At 51.3% G+C, this 17,825-nt stretch overlaps 2 protein-coding genes across 2 annotated transcripts; one reads left to right on the top strand and one right to left on the bottom strand.

Moving 5' to 3' along the window:
* Positions 1-761: 761 nt before the first annotated feature.
* On the bottom strand, positions 762-4,428 carry PIERCE1 (piercer of microtubule wall 1). Its single transcript, XM_053282062.1, has 3 exons — positions 4,072-4,428; positions 2,627-2,705; positions 762-1,215 (listed from the first exon to the last, which is right to left on the bottom strand). The coding sequence occupies exons 1-3, from the start codon at positions 4,233-4,235 to the stop codon at positions 1,027-1,029; spliced, it is 432 nt and encodes a 143-aa protein (XP_053138037.1). The 5' UTR covers positions 4,236-4,428; the 3' UTR covers positions 762-1,026.
* Positions 4,429-4,475: 47 nt separating this feature from the next.
* MRPS2 (mitochondrial ribosomal protein S2) lies at positions 4,476-16,429 on the top strand. Its single transcript, XM_053282061.1, has 7 exons — positions 4,476-4,541; positions 4,758-4,902; positions 5,924-5,970; positions 7,581-7,812; positions 11,750-11,863; positions 12,938-13,067; positions 13,991-16,429. The coding sequence occupies exons 2-7, from the start codon at positions 4,779-4,781 to the stop codon at positions 14,532-14,534; spliced, it is 1,191 nt and encodes a 396-aa protein (XP_053138036.1). The 5' UTR covers positions 4,476-4,541; positions 4,758-4,778; the 3' UTR covers positions 14,535-16,429.
* Positions 16,430-17,825: the final 1,396 nt, after the last annotated feature.

Raw genomic sequence — 17,825 nt, 5'->3', positions numbered from 1 at the left:
AGTTTCCGTTAAAAGTGAGCAGCCCATTTAAACCTTCTGTGCATTTAGGGGTCTGATGTCTCCCCTCAGGCAAGGAATTGGAAATCCTCCCCCCACCCCGGCCCCTGCTTCATTTTTGCCACACAACCATTTAAGTAACAGCTTGTCCTAATGAGCTGGGGGCTAGGGGCATCAAAGGAGGCAGCTTAGGAACATAGGAAGCTGCCATATACTGAGTCAGACCATTGGTCTATCTAGCTCAGTATCGTCTACCCAGGCTGGCAGCGGCTTCTCCAAGGTTGCAGGCTGGAGTCTCTCTCAGCCCTATCTGGAGATGCTGCCAGGGAGGGAACTTAGAACCTTCTGCTCTTCCCAGAGCGACTCCATCCCCTGAGGGGAATATCTTGCAGGGCTCACACATCAAGTCTCCCTTTCATATGCAACCAGGGCAGACCCTGCTTAGCTATGGGGACAAGTCATGCTTGCTACCACAAGACCAGCTCTCCTCTCCCACCCTTCCCAAGAACTGTGCTGCCTGCAGGCTGGCCATCCATCAGGTAGAGCTCCGTGGTTAACCAATCAACTCTGCCTGATGGATGGCCAGCCTCCAGGCAATGCAGCTCTTGGGTGGGGCGGGGGAGAGAGGGAGAGGAGTCACCCAAGCCGCTGCCGGGAAGCAGAGGTAGCCGTGTCTCCTCAGCCCACCCGCCACTGGAATCCCCCACCCAACCCCTTCATGCAGGCCTATACGGACCCGCACAGAACCAGACCGCAGACCCCACTGCTGATCCGCAATGCTTTAATGGCAGGTCATGCTCTTGCTACAGAAGCGTAGGCAAGCCCAGTCGGGATCTTTCCCAGGCGCAATCCAGACGCCTTCCAGAATTGCTGCAGAGGGAACTGAGAGCATTGAGTGTGCATTGCAGCCAACAGGGCCCCCACCCCGGCAAGTACATCTCCGGGAGTTTTGAGGCAGGAAATGTCGGAGTTGTGTCTTGGTGGGTGCCAGGGCAGGAAAAGGCTCGGGGAGGAGGCGCCTGCCCGCAGCTACTCGCAGAAGGACGGGCCGCCAATCCGGTAACTGGGGTGGAAGTTGAACGTGTCAAAGAAAGTGATGAAGTTGTCTGGGCCGGTCACGGTGCTCTTGTCCATGGCGGAGTTGATCCCGCTGTTCCTGTACATGCCGAACTTGACGTAATGATCCGAGAAGGTGTGCGGCGTGCTGTGGTAGCTCGTCTGCGGGGAAGGAGAGGACAAGTGGAGGGTTCACCATCTCAAGCCAAGAGCCTCGGAGAGCAGCGGGGAGTGTCACACCTGCGCCTCCCAAGCGCCCCCTTTGCCCTCTGGGTCTGAGGAGAGGAGAGCGGGTCTTGTGGGAGCAGGCAGGAATGGTCCCCTTTGCTAAGCAGGGTCTGCCCTGGTTTGCAATTGAATGGGAGACCACGTGTGAGCTTTCTGGCACATAGGCAGCTGCCATGTACTGAGTCAGACAATTGGTCTATCTAGCTCAGTGTTGTCTGCACAGACTGGCAGCGGCTTCTCCAAGGTTGCAGGCAGGAATCTCTCTCAGCCCCACCTTGGAGATGCTGCCAGGGAGGGAACTTGGGACCTTCTGCTCTTCCCAGAGCGGCCCCATTATCCCCTGAGGGAAATATCTCACAGCGCTCACACTTCTAGTCTCCCTTTCATATGCAACCAGGGTGGACCCTGCTTAGCTTAAGGGGACAATTCACCAGTTCTAAGTCCCCTCCCTGGCAGCATCTCCAAGACTGGGCTGAAAGAGATTCCTGCCTGCAACCTTGGAGAAGCTGCTGCCAGTCTGGGTAGACAATACTGAGCTAGATGGACCAAGGGTCTGGCTCAGGATATGGCAGCTTCCTATGCATATAAATCCTAACCCCACTAATCGTCATCCCAACAACCATGCCAGATTCTAAGTTCATCAAACTGCTTTCGCTTGCTCTTGTCAGTTTTACACACACGCCCCATTCTGAAAGGAATTTGTAAGCTCCTTGGGGCAGGGACTCCTTTTTGTTTATACTGCAAACCCTGAAGGTTTTCAAACATTCTGCCCCTTCAGTCTGCCAGGGGACACTCCCCCTCCCCCCCCAAAAAGTCTGCATCTGGCAAAAAATTCTGGGGCACACCGGGCTTGCCTGAACCACGAGGGCATATTGGAAGAGCCTCTGGTGGCTGGCTGCACCTCAGAAGAGCTGCTCAGCCATGGGAGAGAGGAGATCTCTTTCCAGAGCAGCTCCATCATGGCCAGGCTTCCCTGCAAGTTCCCTTCCCCTAGACTAGAGTTGCCAGGCCCCCCGGAATTCTGGGTTTCGCCCGGATTTTAAGCACCTCACCCAGCTTGCTTCGCCCACCCAGATTCGCCTGGATTTCAGCTTTCATTTTTTAAAAAAATACCAAACACAACTAAGCTCCAGGCCTTGTAGAAGCGGAGCTATGGAGCAGAACGTGCCATCCCTCTTCTGCTCAGAAATTAGTCTCAAGCCAGTTTACAACATATGCAAATTAGCCCCCCCCCTGGATTTGGAAAGCCAGACTAGGGCAACTCTCCTGCTCTAGACCCCATTGGCACCTCACAGCTGCAAAGCCCCCTGCCTGGCGATGACGGGAGTGGATCTCGTGACTTTACCGGCATCTCGTGGACTGTGGGTGGCTTCGCGCCGTAGTCCATGTTGCTTGTCCTGAACAGAGGGTTGCGCTCCTTCGGCCTAGAGGACAGAAGCCCAGGTTCCTTGAGTGAGACTTCCCGGGGGGAGAGGGGACAAGATTCTCCCCCCTCGGTCACCTCCATGTGCTCATCAGCCACGGGGGTGTGTGTGTGTGTGTCTTTTGTTAGGGCCATTGGCCAGATAAACAGTCGTCCTGCAGCTGGCAATAAATTAACTGCAGCCACAGAGATAAATGTCCGCCTGATAGCAACAGGGACCCCGTTCCAGAAAGGCTGCTCTGCCGAGGCACTGCCTGCGTCTTGCTCCACCTTCTAGGGGGGATTCGCCACATGGGGCAGCCCTCCCCACAGCCTTGCCAACTGCGGGCACCCTGACACTAGGAGCAGCTCATCGGAATGAGCCGGGGCGTGGCAGCCCCAAGGAAGGCACAGCTGCCTCTGCTTCCCAGCTGCAGCTGGGCTTGCTCCTCTCTCTCCCACCCTGCCCGGGAGACGCACTGCCTGCAGGCTGGCCATTCGTCAGGTAGAGCTGCGCCGTTATCCCTACCTTAGTCCTCTCATCTGCAGTATGGAGGGTAATAATACTGACTTACCATTCAGGATTGTTGGGTGGCTTATCATTATTGATTTTGTTCTTATCACAAAACTGTCATCATAATTTAAAAATGTATATACTGCTTTTCAACAAGCAAATCCTCAAAGTTGTTTACAATAGAAAACAGAAGATGGTTCTCTGCCCCAAAGAGGCTCACAATCTGCAATGAAACAGAAGTGGGGCCCCAGCAACAGACACAGGGGAGGACCCCCCCCCCCGCTGCTGCCCGCCCACCCAAGCCCTTGGGAGTGATGCTCTGCTGGGATGTATCAGGACAGCTGCTCCCCGCACCACCACCACCCCCTAAACAGAAGGGGCCTCTTTGCCACCGCTTGAAAAGGGGCTGCTTTGGGCTTGTTCCCAGGGGCTTCTGTCCCCAAAGGGCTCACAGCACAGAGGCAGCGCCAGCAGCGGCAGCCAGGGGGGAGAGATGCTGTGCGGGGGCTCCCAGTGCTCTTCCCTGCTGGTAAATAGGAGAGAGAAAGCGAGAGAGCGCCCCCCCTCTTGACAAGGGGGTCCAGTGGGGGGGGATCCTCCCACTGGGTGCCTCCTGAAGCCAAAGGGCATCTAAAAGGCAGCCTCAGAGAAGCGGCTGGAGACCGAGATGCTCGGCTGGGCTGGAGAGCCTCCCTTCCCGCTGCAGCCAAATAAAGGAGGAGCCCCCCCGGCCCGCCCAAGGAGCCTCTGGGCTCAGTTGCAGGGTCACCGGTCGCCTGCAGCGGCCCGTGCTCCAGGAAAGAGGCTGCTGAGGCTGGGCCACCGGAAGAGGGGGCCTCCTCGCCCAAGCAGCCACTCGCCCCTCCTCTCTCACCTGTAGCCCCGAAACCACCCTGGGTGGTTGAACCGGGCGGGCAGCTTCTCCTCCACCCGGTAGAAGTCGCTGGTCCTCTGCCCGTCGCCGCCGCCGCCGCCGCCGGCCTCCTTCGGGCAAAGGGCTGCGCCGCCCTCCGGGCCAGGGACGTCGCCCTGCGACATCGCGGCGGGCGGGGGGCGGGGGGGCTCTCCTTGGAGGGGGGGAGGAGGAAGAAGCCCCCCTTGGAGGGGGGAGGGAGGGGGGCAGCAGCCGCCAGACGCCGCCAGAGACGCCCCGCAGGAGGAGGAGGCGGAGAAGGAGAAGGGCGGCCGGTCCCTCCTCCTCCTTCCCCGGCGAAACAAAGCAGCCGGTTGCTAGGAGACGGGCCAGCTGGGCGGGGGAGGGGAGGGGAGGGGAGGGGGTCCTCCTGGCTGGGGCGCGGGAAGAGGCGGAGGCGGAGGAGGAGGCGGCGCCAGCCTCGCAGTCCGGTGGGGGCGCCACGCGGCAGCGGGCAGGGCAGGGAAAAGGGCAGGGCAGGGGGCTCACACGCCTGGCTGGGGCGGTGGGCCCTCATGCAGGCCAAGGAGGGAGGGAGGGAGGCAGCCGGCGGCTGCGGGGTGGCCTCTCGGGCCGCCCGGAGGCTCAGAGCCACGGAAAGGGGCTTGCAAACCACCCATCACTCCCTGCTCTCTCGCCATCAATAGGTCTTTTCCGAATCAACGGCCATGGGGACGCTGCCCTACCGAGTCCAGACCCTTGACCCCAAGCTAGCGCTGCATCGCCTGCATCGCCTGGCAGCACCCAGGAAAGCGGAAGCGGGCCGCTTGGTTACCGGCGCCTGTAACTCAGGTGTGTGCTTGAAGCTGGCTAGTACAGGCGAGCTGAGGCGAGTGGGCGGGCTTCAGGACTGCCAGGGTGCTCCGGCCTCGTGCCAAGGAGTGGCTCGGGCTACTCCGGCTGGAGGCAGAGGCTGCCTCTGGGCCCGTACTTGGCCCCCCCGTTTATTTCCAGCCCCCAGCCGGAGGGCTCGGGCCTGTGGCACGAAAACCCACCCAGGACTTTCTCCTCCGCTGGCTTCTCCTCTGTTTCCGGTCCGTCTTGTCCTGCATCAAGGCAGACGAGGCCTCCTGAGGGTGCCGGGGAGGGGGGAGAAGTGGAGCCCCCACCCGGTCACCAGTTCCTTCCCGGCCCAGTGAAATGGGGAGGCATGGGTGTGTGAGCTCCTGTCCATCCACCCCACTGCAGCAGCTGCCTTGGCACCTTGGGGGCTTCTGGGGTAAGGAAGGGGCTGCCGGCAGCTCGGTCAAGCTCAGGGAGGAAGAGGGTGCAGCAGCAGCAGCAGCAGCATGGGGCCCTCTCCTGGCCCAGGATCCTCCAGGCAGAGCAAGGTGGGTCGTATTGGCCTCTTTCACCACTGAAAAGACTGCAGGGACAGGATGGGAAAGGCAAGGGCCTCTCTGGGGTTTTGTCCCTTTTGCGGGGTGGTCAGACAGAAACCCACCATACAATACTGGCGACTCTCTTAACTAATGGGTCCTCCGTCCTTTAAAAAGCGGCCTGTGCATGTAACCAGCAGCTGTCGTGTGCTGCTGTCCCTGGAGCAGCCAAGCCATGGCGTGTCTCTTGTTGCCTCTTTTGGTCCTTTCTTGAAAACTATTGGGAAACAAGAAGTTATGTGATTTATTTTGACGTGCATGAAACATTGCATTTTTCTGTTCAAACAGGAGAAGTTTGCAAAGGATTACGCCTTAGATTTCCTGGGTAATACACTCTTCACAGTTGTTTCCTTTTTATATTTTCTCTTGTGACAATCCGCATGTAATAGATACAGTATGTATGCACAATATTTCTACATATTTATATTTCACAGATGTTCTTCAGTTATCTGATGAAGTGCCTCATCACAAAAGAGATCAGGTTAGCTTGTCTTGTCTGCTGTGCCCTTGCACTTTGTGCTTTTTCTTGAAATCTGTTGGGAAAGAACAAGTTACGTCATTTATTTAGGAGTCTGGGCAATCTCACAGTTTTCTATTGGAATATGTGAAGTTTGCTAAAGATTACGCCTTAGATTTCCTGAGTAATACACTCTTCACAGTTGTTTCATTTTTATATTCTCTTGTGATATTGTCAGTATGTAATAAATCAAGAGGACACATATTTTATAGAAGTTCTTCAATGCTCTGATTAGTGCCTCATCACAAAAGAGATTGGGTGAGCCTGTCTTGTCTTCTGAGTCCTTTTGCTCTTTCCTGAACCTGTTGAAGATCATTTAGTTTAGTAAGTAAGTAAATTGCTTAGAGCAATATTGCATTTTAGGGTTACATCTTCGATTTCTTGGGTGACATGCTTTTACAGCTGTTTCATTTTTATGATGTTGCAGAATCAAAGCATGATTACTGGCTGACAGCACGATGAAACTACCCAATGGAAGCCCCTATTGAAATTGAGCAGCTCTTTAGAGTAACACTTGAGTTCCAAAAATGGAACTTAGTCTGGTTGTCAGCCATAGCTATATAAATTTTGCATATCTTCTTCAGTCCTCTGCTGAAGAGCCTCATTGTAGGATACATTGCTAAGCTAGTAATTTTTTTCTGTCAGATTATCTCCTACACCCTGAGAATTCTGTTTTTGGTGGTTTGCTATTTCCTTCACCTTAGTCCAAGTTCTGTCTTTGAGCCTTACCTGCCACTCTGGCATCTTGGGAGAAGAAAATGGTCCAAAATCATCGAGGTCACTGGGGAAGCCAACTCTGTGGCTTCCTGCCAAACTTCCCTCAAAGGGTTGTTGAGAGGACTGAATGGAACTCACAGGAAGTGTGTCCCATTAAAGGCAGCCACTAAATTAGAGATTGTGCTGCCATTTAAAGCTGCTTTGAAAATAAAGAAGCCTGAAGCTTCTACACAACCCTGGTTTGGCTTGTCTCACATGTTGATGGCTGCTGTCATTTCTTCTTGGCTTGTGTGTGGGTGCATCCTTTGGTTGTTCCTTGAAATCTGTTATAAAAGAACAAGTTGTGTGTCATTTATTTCGAGGTTTGGGCAATATCGCATATTTATCTTAGATTATAAGAAGTTTTCCTGATGATTACATATTACAATTCGGGAAATAACATACTTTTCACATTTGTTTCAGGTTTTATTTCATCCTGTTTCAGGTTTTATTTCATCCTGACTATCAGCATGTAAAACATTGAGTAAATATATTTGGTGTCTACAGCCACACCTAGCTTACAAATGACCCGTACTTACAAACAAAGCTCCATAACATATTAAATTAATGAAGTTCCCAATCTAAAGGTGCCAAACCGCCCCCCCACACACACACACAAATAAGTCATCCCTCATAAGAACTATATGCACTCTAAGTTATGAACATCCAACTTACAACTGTTGTAACACAGCCCATTTGTAATGGCGGGGGGGGGGGGGAGGATTCCCTGTAATCTACACCTAGGTATTGTTTCTGTTAGATTGTCCTTTATGCCCCAAGAGTCCTCTTTTCCCTGATTTGTTTTCTCTTTACCTTAGCTAGTCACACTGGAGGAGATATGGTCCAAAATCATCACGCAGGCCTGCAGATCATTGGGATGCAAGCACCAACTCCATTTCTTTTGGGCAAACCTGTCACAAAGGCAACATAATAGAACATGTATGAAGCGTGTTCCATTCAAGACAGCCAGCTTCTTAGAGATGCTGCTGACTGCCACAGCTCTTGAGAGGGTAAAGAAACCAGAAGCTTCTAGACAACCCCAGGTTACAGGTAGGTTTGGCTTGTGTGTCCTGGACTCCTTTCATTGCTTCTTGGCTTGTGTGTCGTTGCTTCCTTTCCTGCTTTCTTGAAATCTGTTTGAAAATAATGAGTTATATCATTTATTTATTTAACATATTTATGCACCGCCCCAAATTACCAATTCTGGGCGGTTTACAATTAAAAAAACACAAAAACACACAAATGAAAACATCTAAAAAATATAAAATTTTAAAACAATATTAAATTCTATCAGTCTAATTAAAAGCTGAGCTGAAAAAATGTGTCCTAAATGCATTTATTTTGAAGTGTAGGCCATATGGCATGTCTATCTTACTATTGAGATGTTTTCCTGATTATTATATTTTAGAATTTTATTCTATTGCTTTTATTGTCATGCATTTTAATTTGTGACTTAAATATTTTAAACTTTGTAAACAGCCTAGAGATATACATATCAGGCGGTACAAAAATATAATAAACAAACAAACATGCTTGTCACAGTTGCTTCAGGTTTTATTAACTCTTGTGACTATCAAGTGGGGCAGAAAGCTTTTGTGCATAAAATATTCTCCATTCATCAAAGAAGGTGTTCAACATCAAGATATTGTTCTTGTTACATGGTCTCCTACTCTCTGAGTGTTCTCAGTTTCCAGATTTGTATTCTTTTAATCTTGGCCAGGTTCTGTCTCTAATCCTTACCTGGCACACAGGCCTCTTGAGAGGGGAAAATGGTCCAAACGCACCACTCGGGCACTCAGGTGATTGGGACAGAATCGCCAGCCCGGTTTCTTCTTGCCAAATTTGCCACGACGTTTTGTGCAAGGATGGAATGGAACACGCATGAAGCCCAATAAAGAGCTCTGGGGAGAATAAAGAAGCCTGAAACTTCTAACACACATGAGGTGTGTTCTACTCAAGGCAGCCACCATCTCAGAGTGTATGCAGCCTAATAAAGAGTTTGGGGGAAAATAAAGAAGCCTGAAGCTTCTAACACGCATGAAGCGAGTTCAATTAATAAAGAAGTCTGAAGCATCTTCCATTCTTCTAGGCTCGCATGTCATGGCCTCCTTTAGTTGTTTCTGGAGATCTGTTGGAAAAGAGCAGCTTGTGTCATTTATTCCGGAATGAGGACCATATCACATTCCTATCTCCTGAGGATTTTGACTAAGGCGTGCTTTTTAGATTTCTGGGATGATCATCCATCTTTATGACGGTCATAGACCAGCATAAAGTATAAGGGTGATTACATGTTAAAAGTGAGAGTAGATAAAAGGGGATTACATATAAAACGGTACATATTAATACTAAAAGCACTAAGAATACTAAAAATAGTAGATAATACACCACAAGCATGAGGGCCTAAAAGCCTGAGAAATAGTAAACGTCTGGGATGAAATACACTTCACAGTTGTTTCCTTTTCATATCATCTTGTCATTAGCAATGGATGATATATATCGAATGAACATTTTCTTCGGTCTTCTCAGGAAAAGCCTCGTCACAAATTGCAGTGATAGACTCAGGGAATTTTTTAATGGTAGAGTGTCTCCTATACCCAGAGAGTACTCTTGTTCTTGGTCTCTGTCTCTAATCCTTACCTGGCACGCAGGCCTCTTGGGAGGAGAAAATGGTCCAAAGGCACAACTCAGCCACCCAGGTGATTGGGACAGAATCGCCAGCTCGGTTTCTTCTTGCCAAATTTGCCACGACGTTTTCTGCAAGGATGGAATGGAACAGGCATGAAGCATGTTGCATTGAAGGTGGCCACCATCAAAGCATCTATGCAGCCCAATAAAGAGCTCTGGGGAGAATAAAGAAGCCTGAAGCTTCTAACACGCATGAAGCGAGTTCAATTAATAAAGAAGTCTGAAGCATCTTCCATTCTTCTAGGCTCGCATGTCATGGCCTCCTTTAGTTGTTTCTGGAGATCTGTTGGAAAAGAGCAGCTTGTGTCATTTATTCCGGAATGAGGACCATATCACATTTTAAAAATTTAAAAAGCGTAACCCTTGTAACACGCATGAAGCGAGTTCTATTCCAGAAATTTCATCATATGCAATTGTATTGCGTAACTTGCATTTCTTATTTGCTGGTCAAAGCCAGGAATACAGGAATTTGAACCCTCGGGCATGGAGGTCCCATCTCCGTTTCTTCTTTGCCACACTTACCACAAAATGTTGTTGAGAGAATACAATACGACACACATGATTTGTGTTCATTCAACCAGCTAATAAATTGGAGATCATGCTGCTTGATAAAGGTGGCAGAATTATGAACAAGTCTGGTGTTTCTAACATGTATTAAGCGTATTCTACTGAGCAAGCCACTATCTTAGCAGTTATGTTACTACCCAAAGCCATTTAACTTAATTTAATTTAATTTAATTTTGTATGTATTTATTAAATTTTTATACCACCTCACTCAGATGGCTCTATGCGGTTCACAAATATAAAAAGCTATAAAAACTAATAGTAGTATTAGTGATTATATTAGTATTAGTGATATGGTCAAAAACCCCAAAATAAAAACGAATAACTAATTAAAAGCAAATTTGATAGAATAAGAAAATAATTCTCTCTTCTCCTGAAAGAATAAAGAAGTCTGAAACTTAGTGTGCGCACAACAGGGACCCCGAGGAGGCGCTGCTGCTGCTGCGCTCCGCCGCCAGCGAGGGAAGTGGCTCCGGAGTGGCGCCTGCTTGTTCCGGCCGCACCACCACGAGGATGGCGGCGCCCAGGCGGCGGCTGCTGCGGGCAGGTCAGCCGGGGGGACGCGCGCGGGGGCGGCCCTAAACCCAGGCTGGGGCTGGGGCTGGGAGGGGGGCGGCGGCGGCAGCAGCGGCCAGAGCAGGCTGGGTGCGCCCCCGGGCGGGGTGGGCGCCCTGCTCGGCCGCTGCGCCTCCCGGCTTGCCTGCGCGCCCGGCGGCGGCGGCGGCGGCTGCCCTGCTGGCGGGAGACCTCCCCGCGCTCCTCCCCGCTTGCCGGCGGCACCTTCTCGGGGGCCTGCAAAGGAGGCTTCCGAGGGTGGGCTGCTGCTGCTGCTGCTCTCGGAGGCTCCCGCAGCCCGCCAAGGCCTTTCGGTCCGGGGTGCGAAGTCGCCCGGGCGCAGCTCTGCCTCCCGACCCCCGAGAGCCGCGGGGCGGGGGGGGATGCGCCTTCCGCTCCTCTGTCCAGCCTGATGATGAGCTTCGTTCTCGGAGACTCCGAGCTCTTGCAAAACTGTGCCGCTTCGCCCGCTGCAGGCTCCGTGGCCGGGACAGTAAAAAGCCGCAGGACAACGGCCTGGACCTAGCCGGAAGCCTCGCGGGGCAACGGCCTCTTTTCCATCTCTGGGGTGCAGACCTGGTCAGAAATCGCTATGAGCATTTGCTCCCCCCCCGCCCCCCCGCAGATGGTCCCGGACTAATCCTCCCGCTTCAAAAAAGCCCCACTTTTCGTTTTCTCTCTTGGTCGCGCTGGGAGGGTCTCGGTCCCGCTTTCTTTGCCAGCAAGTAAGCTGGCCTGTTGGGGTTCCCAGCCTCCCAGATGTGGTTGGTCTATCACTCCCACCAGCCCCCAGCCCCACTGGCCTCTGGCCGCGCAGGGTGATGGGAGTTGTAGTCCACCCGTTCATCTGGTGGCAACCTAGGCTGTGGAATGTGCTCCCCGTGGGTAGAAGAGGATTGCCTTCCTTGGAGGCCTTTCTGGAGAGCCTGAAAGACCCATTTTTTTAGCCTGGCCTTTTAATGATGTCTAGTTTTAGTTGTTGTTCTAATCTGCTTTTAATTTGTGTGGGTTTTTTAAATTTCTAATTATGTTTTGTTCTAGTGTAAACTGCCCTGAGCCACTTTAAGAAGGGTGGTATCTAAATTGACGAATAAATAAAACATCTGGGCACCCAAGCACAGGAATGCCTGGCCGTCCCGGCCCATGAAATTGGTTTTTTAAAATCTGGTTTCTCCTCCTGCAGCGCTGGCTCCCTGGCTCAGCTGCTCCGGGGTGGTGCCAAGATCCTCCCCTGCCTTTCCTCGGCTTTATGGATCCTTTCCTGCTCCGGCAACACATCCCGAGGAATCCCCCAAGGGTGAGTGCATTTGCCCTGAGCTGTCTCTGGCCAGGGCCGGTTGGGCTCATCCAGTCCCGCACCAACAAGAAGGGGGTCGTCAAGAGGGGCAGGGGGCCTCCGGGAAACCATGGGCCAAGCTGGTGGAGAGGACGTTGTTGGGGTGGTTGGCCAAGAAGTAGGAGCTCGGAATGGGGAGGGGCTGCCCCTGGAAGAAGTGGGGGGTGGGGAGCTGTAGTGGCCCCAGTGCTGGGGAGCTGCTATGAGCGGGGGGGGGCAGGGGCAGGATGGGAGGCGAGGAGGATGAAGCAGCAGGAGCTGCAGCCACTTGGCCACGGGGAGTCCTTGGGAGAGCTGGATTGGTGGTGGCATCGAGCACGAACATAGGAAGCTGCCATATACTGAGTCAGACCATCGGTCCATCTAGCTCAGTATTGTCTACACAGACTGGGAGCGGCTCCTCCAAGGGTGCAGGCAGGAATTTCTCTCAGCCCGATCTTGGAGATGCTGCCAGGGAGGGAACTGGGCACCTTCTGCTCTTCCCAGAGCGGCTTCATCCCCTGAGGGGAATCTCTTGCAGTGCTCACACTTCTGGTCTCCCATTCATTTGTAACCCAGGTGGACCCTGCTTAGCTCAGGGGACCAGTCCTGCTTGCGACTACAAGGCCAGCTCTTCTCCATGAATGGTCCCCTTTGCCTAACAGGGTCCACCTTAGTTCGCATGTTGATGGGCTACTACATGGTGTGGCCACTGCCCGCTATAAGAGCTTCCCCTGAGGGGGAGGGGGCCACAGCTCAGTGGGGAAGCAGCAGGCCCCAGGCAGGGCTAGGACCAGTGTCCCCTCGGATTCCCAGAAGTGCCCAGAATGCCCAGCCAAAGGCCCTTGCAGCTGGGGATGCTGGGAGCTGTAGTGAGCAACGTCTGGGAATCCCTGTTGGAGGGAACGCTGGCTGGGAGAGACCCCTGCCTGGACCCTGGGAGAGCCGCTGCCAGTCAGAGTAGACCATCCTGAGCTAGGTGGGCCAAGGGTCTGCCATATACTTCCTGTGGCCGCTTCCTGTGTTCAAGTTGGCCCTTCTGTTTGCCTCTTCCAGACTTGAATGACCTGCTCCTGACGGAGCCTCTGAAACACGCCGACTACTTCAACGTGAAGGAACTCTTCTCCTTAAGGGACCTCTTCGATGCCCGCGTCCATCTAGGCCACAAGAAGGGGAGCCGGCACAAGTCAGTGACGTGTGGCAGGCGGGGTGGGGGGGAGGCTCCCAAATTTCACGTTAATCAGGATCCAGAGAGATCCTGCCTCGGCCCTGTGTGAGTGGCCGGGTGCGAAGGCCGCTAGCCGGAGCCCTGGGCTGGTGGGTTTGGAGCAGCACTCTCCATCTCAGTGCGAGGAAGGTTTCTTTTAAACAGGCCTTCCAGAAGGACTTGCTCTTACCACCATTTTGAAATAGGGAAGAAACAGGCTTGCCTTCTGATATTCTAGCAGTCCAAAATATTCCATGGTTGCACTTCGCTATCTAGTCCTCACGATCTCTCACCTGAGCAAATCTCTTGCAGGGAGCTGGTCAGTGCTTGTCCTGAAGCCTCCCTTCTCCTTTATCAGACTCTTATCTCTGTTCAGGCTCCTGCAAAGGAACAGGCAACATGACTCAAATAGAGTAGTAATTATTTTATTCCGGTAGAATAATTACCGGAATAATTATTTTCATTATTAAATAATTATAATTATGTATAATTATAAATATATTCAGCCAGTATTCCATTTAAACGTTAAACTGACACACAATAAAACATGTATGTACCAATAACCCCATGCGATCACTCTAAAACAAATAGCTATATTATGTTGATTTTATGTTCAGATCAACAGGAACGAGTGCCCGGAGAAAGGCATGGGTTTGAGCAACTCCAGGTTACAGATTTTGTTGATGGCTTTGAGTGCTTGTTCTTGGGTTGCTTTGAGTGGAACAGTCCTCTTATTGAGATTGCAGTGGGCAGAGCATTTGGGAAATGCTCAAATCATGGGCATCTCTTCCGGGATAGTTCTTTCAATTGGGGTCATATCAGTTCAGATGCCCTTTTCAGTTCTTCCGTGACGGCGGCCACGGAGTAAAAAGCCCTCGGCCTTTGGGCCTTTTCCTGCACAGATTCATGGAGCCTTACATCTTCGGCTGCCGCCTCGACCAAGACATTATCGACCTGGAGCAGTCCATGACGCACCTGCAGCTGGCCCTCAACTTCACCGCCCACATCGCCTACCGCAAGGGCATCATCCTCTTCGTCAGCCGCAGCCGCCAGTTCTCCCACCTGGTGGAGACGACCGCCAAGGAGTGTGGTGAGTATGCCCATACGCGCTACTGGCAAGGGGGCTTGCTCACCAACGCCCACATCCAGTACGGGGTTGGAGTTCGCCTGCCTGACCTCATCATCTTCCTCCACACTCTCAACAACGTCTTCGAGCCTCACATGGCCCTCCGGGACGCAGCCAAGATGAACATCCCAACGGTGGCCGTGGTGGACACAAACTGCAACCCGTCCATCATCACATATCCCATTCCGGGGAATGATGACAGCCCATCGGCGGTCAGTCTCTATCTGAAGCTCTTCAAGATGACCATCACAAGGGCCAAAGACAAGCGGAAGCAGATGGAGGTGTTACGTGGACTGCAGAACAAGCCTGCCAGCAACTGAAGCTGCTTTGTTTCCCTTAAAAAAAAAATCACTAGTCCAGACGCAAAGGCCCGACTCAGCTTTTCATATGGAGGGGAGGATGGGCAGGTTACTAGCCAAACTTCCCAACAGTAGAACAAGACAGTGCAAGTTTATTGTGTTAGTCCAAAGACCATTAAGACGGCTCAAAACTCACAAAGGTGCAGCAGACGAGCAGAAAGCACGACCTATGTTCTTCTACTATTTACAAGTTCTACTACTTCCATAATTACTATTGCCTAATTATGTGGAGTCGTTAAAAATAAAAAAGAATGGCAGCAGCCTTGAAGCTAACTAATATTTTAATGTACAAGCTTTTGTGGATTATAATCTACTTCCTCAGGTGCAGAGTGAAAGCAAGTGCATGTGTAGGGAGTCTGTTATTTCACTGCATGTTTTAGTTGCTGAAACCAAGAAAAGCAGCCAGCGCCTATAGCAGTTGGGGTTGCAGTGGGTCAGATCAGGGAAGCAGAGCAGGCCTCTTCAGTTTTGTGATGTTTCTGAAGCACAGGCGTTCTGCCCCATTTCAGACCTGCGCTCTCTTTGGAGGGCTCCCTAGAGGTGTGGGTGGCAAACTTCTAAATCAGTCTTGGGAGCCGTGCTTTTAACAGTAGCTAGATACACAGGACTGTGGTGAAGCTGTACAAGAGATTTCTGATGAACACGATGACATGCTTATTCCTGCTGTTCAAGGCACAGGTTTTGGTTTTGGTTTTGCTGGCTTGTTGGCAGACCTGCTGGAGTTTCTCTGTAGCCCTTCTGGCCATCTGAGTCCCTTAGTGCTTAAAACAGTGATAATTGGACCCGATAAGTGGTGGGCTTGGGGAACCGGTGGGCATACTTTACCTTTGATACTTAGCTTCTCTCTGTGACTGCTTAACTATGAGAATGGCTTCTGAACCTTGCCTTTGCCCAAGTTCTGTTCCCAAAGGATATGGAGGAATACATGCAGTAGATCCAAGTAGCAAATCTGTGTTGAGACTGTACCCACTTCAGATGGGAGCGGTAGTCCCATGATTATAATGCCCCCCTCCATCAAGAACATTGCACATAGCAATAGCCTCCTTCCTGACGTGCAAAGACAGGAGTTCCCCAGATGTTCTTGGACTGTAACTCCCATCTTCCCCAGCCTCAGTGGCCATTCACCACTGGCAGTTGTAGACCAATTACATCTGGGAATCTGAGCTGGAAAACCTCAGAGCGAGACTAAAGCTTCCTTCTTGGCATCCTCATTTTCAGCACGCAGGAAGGGATAGGCGGGTTTTGTGGGAAGCACCCCCATGTGCCAGCACCACTACCCCTACCATCTGGAATGGAGGTGTTTTGCTGCTTCATTCTGAGTCTATGAAGTGGCCTTGCGGGAAGCAGGATTGTTGAAACCTTTAGGAATTGTGTCTTGGGAACTGTTCTTTGGTGTGTAAAAGGCCCCTTTTCATCTCGCGTCAGCAAACCTTGCAGGTCTCTTTTTGCCATCTCATTTGCTGAGCTTGTAGACCTATTTGTTGACAACTTAATTTGTGCTCCCCAGCCAACCCCCCCCCCCCCCCCGCTATTCATTACACAGAAGGACTCTCCCTATCAGTGAAGTTGGACAAATGTTTAAAAAGGGTAATGGTGGAAAGATATTCTTACGGCATTGGCTAGAACCTCCCAAAGTGTGAAGAGTGGGTGGCAAGCAGCAAAAAGCCACACAGGGTGGCTCATTTCTTAGTCCTCGATTAAAACATTTCCCTTTCTCAAGCTTGGGGTGTTTGTTTTGTTTTTGAGGAAATTGAATTGTGTTGCTTCCAAAGCAGACAGTGTTTCGAGGCATTTATGATAAACAGCCACCTGTTTGCTTCCTAAACAGACAATAAAAACAATTTTTGTACACGTAAGCATGTGTTTTTGTTAATTGAAAAGGTGCCTTTCCTTCTCAGAATACCCAAAGTTACCAGCGTTGAGGCCTCTGGTCACCCTGTGTTTGTGTTTTATGGAACTGCAAACTCTATGTGAAAAGTTTAAATAGAGGATATGTGTGGAACAGAGCAAGCTGTCTTATACCGAGTCAGACCATTGGTCTGTCTAGCTTAGTATTGTCTGCACTCTCTGGGAGCAGCTCTTTAAGGTTTCGGATAGGAGTCTATCAGCCCTACTGGGAGATGCAGCCAAGGAGTGAACCTGTCACTGGGCTACTGCCCCATCTCCTCAGGGGAATACCTTCCAGTGCTCCCACAGAGGCGCTCTGACCCCTGGACTTGGGGGCCAAAGTCCAGGGCTGCCGCACACCCCTGGGGGCCCCCAGATCCTCTTTAGTCTGTCCTGGGTGGTGTGGTCGCTGCTGGCCCACACTGCACCAGGCACCCGAGTGTGATTGTGACCCTGTGCCAGGTGCTTTAGAGATGGGGGAGTGGGGGAAGAAGGCTCGTGGGAGGGCCTTCTCTGTTGCAGCCTCCTCCTTATGGAACACCCTGCTACTGAGATTCCTAATGCCACCTACCTTCTGTTCTTTAAGAAGCTTTTGAAAACTTATTGATTTTGCCAGGCTTTTAGTGGGGTGTGTGTGTGCGTGTGTGTGTGTTTCCCTTTTTTCTCCTGTTTTCGTTGCTGTAATTTATGCAAACCGCCTCGAGTCTATGGAAGTCAGGCGGTCAATAAATTTGCTAAATAAATATGTGAGATGGGAATATGTTGAAATGTTTCTGCTAATGCATATATTTGCATAAATATATCTGTTTTCTCTTCTTACATTATTGTGAGTTCAGTCGCTGTTTCTGCCCTCAAGAACTCATGTCTCAAAAATACTGTGTGTGCACATGCGTGTAGGGGGAGAACGCTTAACGTGCCGGGTGGGGGGGCCTCCAAAGGCCTTTAGGTCCAGGCTGCAAAATTGCCTAGGTGCACCACAGTCCTCACACATGTAGTCTCCCACCCAAATGCAAACCAGTGCAGACCCTGCTTAGCAAAGGGGACCATTGATCATGCTTGCTAGCACAAGACCAGCTCTCCTCCTCCTGCTCAGGTAAGAAAGTAGATTGTCCTGCAGCTGGAGAGCTAGTTGTCTGTTTCTTCCTCCAAGGAGACCACTGCAGTCCAGTGGTTGTGTTTATCCCCACAACAACCCTGTGAGGTAGGTTAGGCTGAGATACATATGCTGGGGGGTGGAGATGAGGCTCCTCACCTGCAACTGTCCACAAATGAAAGAGCCCAACCATTTCTAAACTATACTATTGCTTTGCAAATCCTGCCACCCCGCCCCCGCTTTGCTTCTACGAAAAACGGGAAATTCCCATC

This window comes from Hemicordylus capensis, chromosome 17 (genome assembly GCF_027244095.1).
Source record: "Hemicordylus capensis ecotype Gifberg chromosome 17, rHemCap1.1.pri, whole genome shotgun sequence".
Lineage (NCBI taxonomy): Eukaryota > Metazoa > Chordata > Lepidosauria > Squamata > Cordylidae > Hemicordylus > Hemicordylus capensis.
This window is presented reverse-complemented; position numbering and strand designations above follow the sequence as displayed.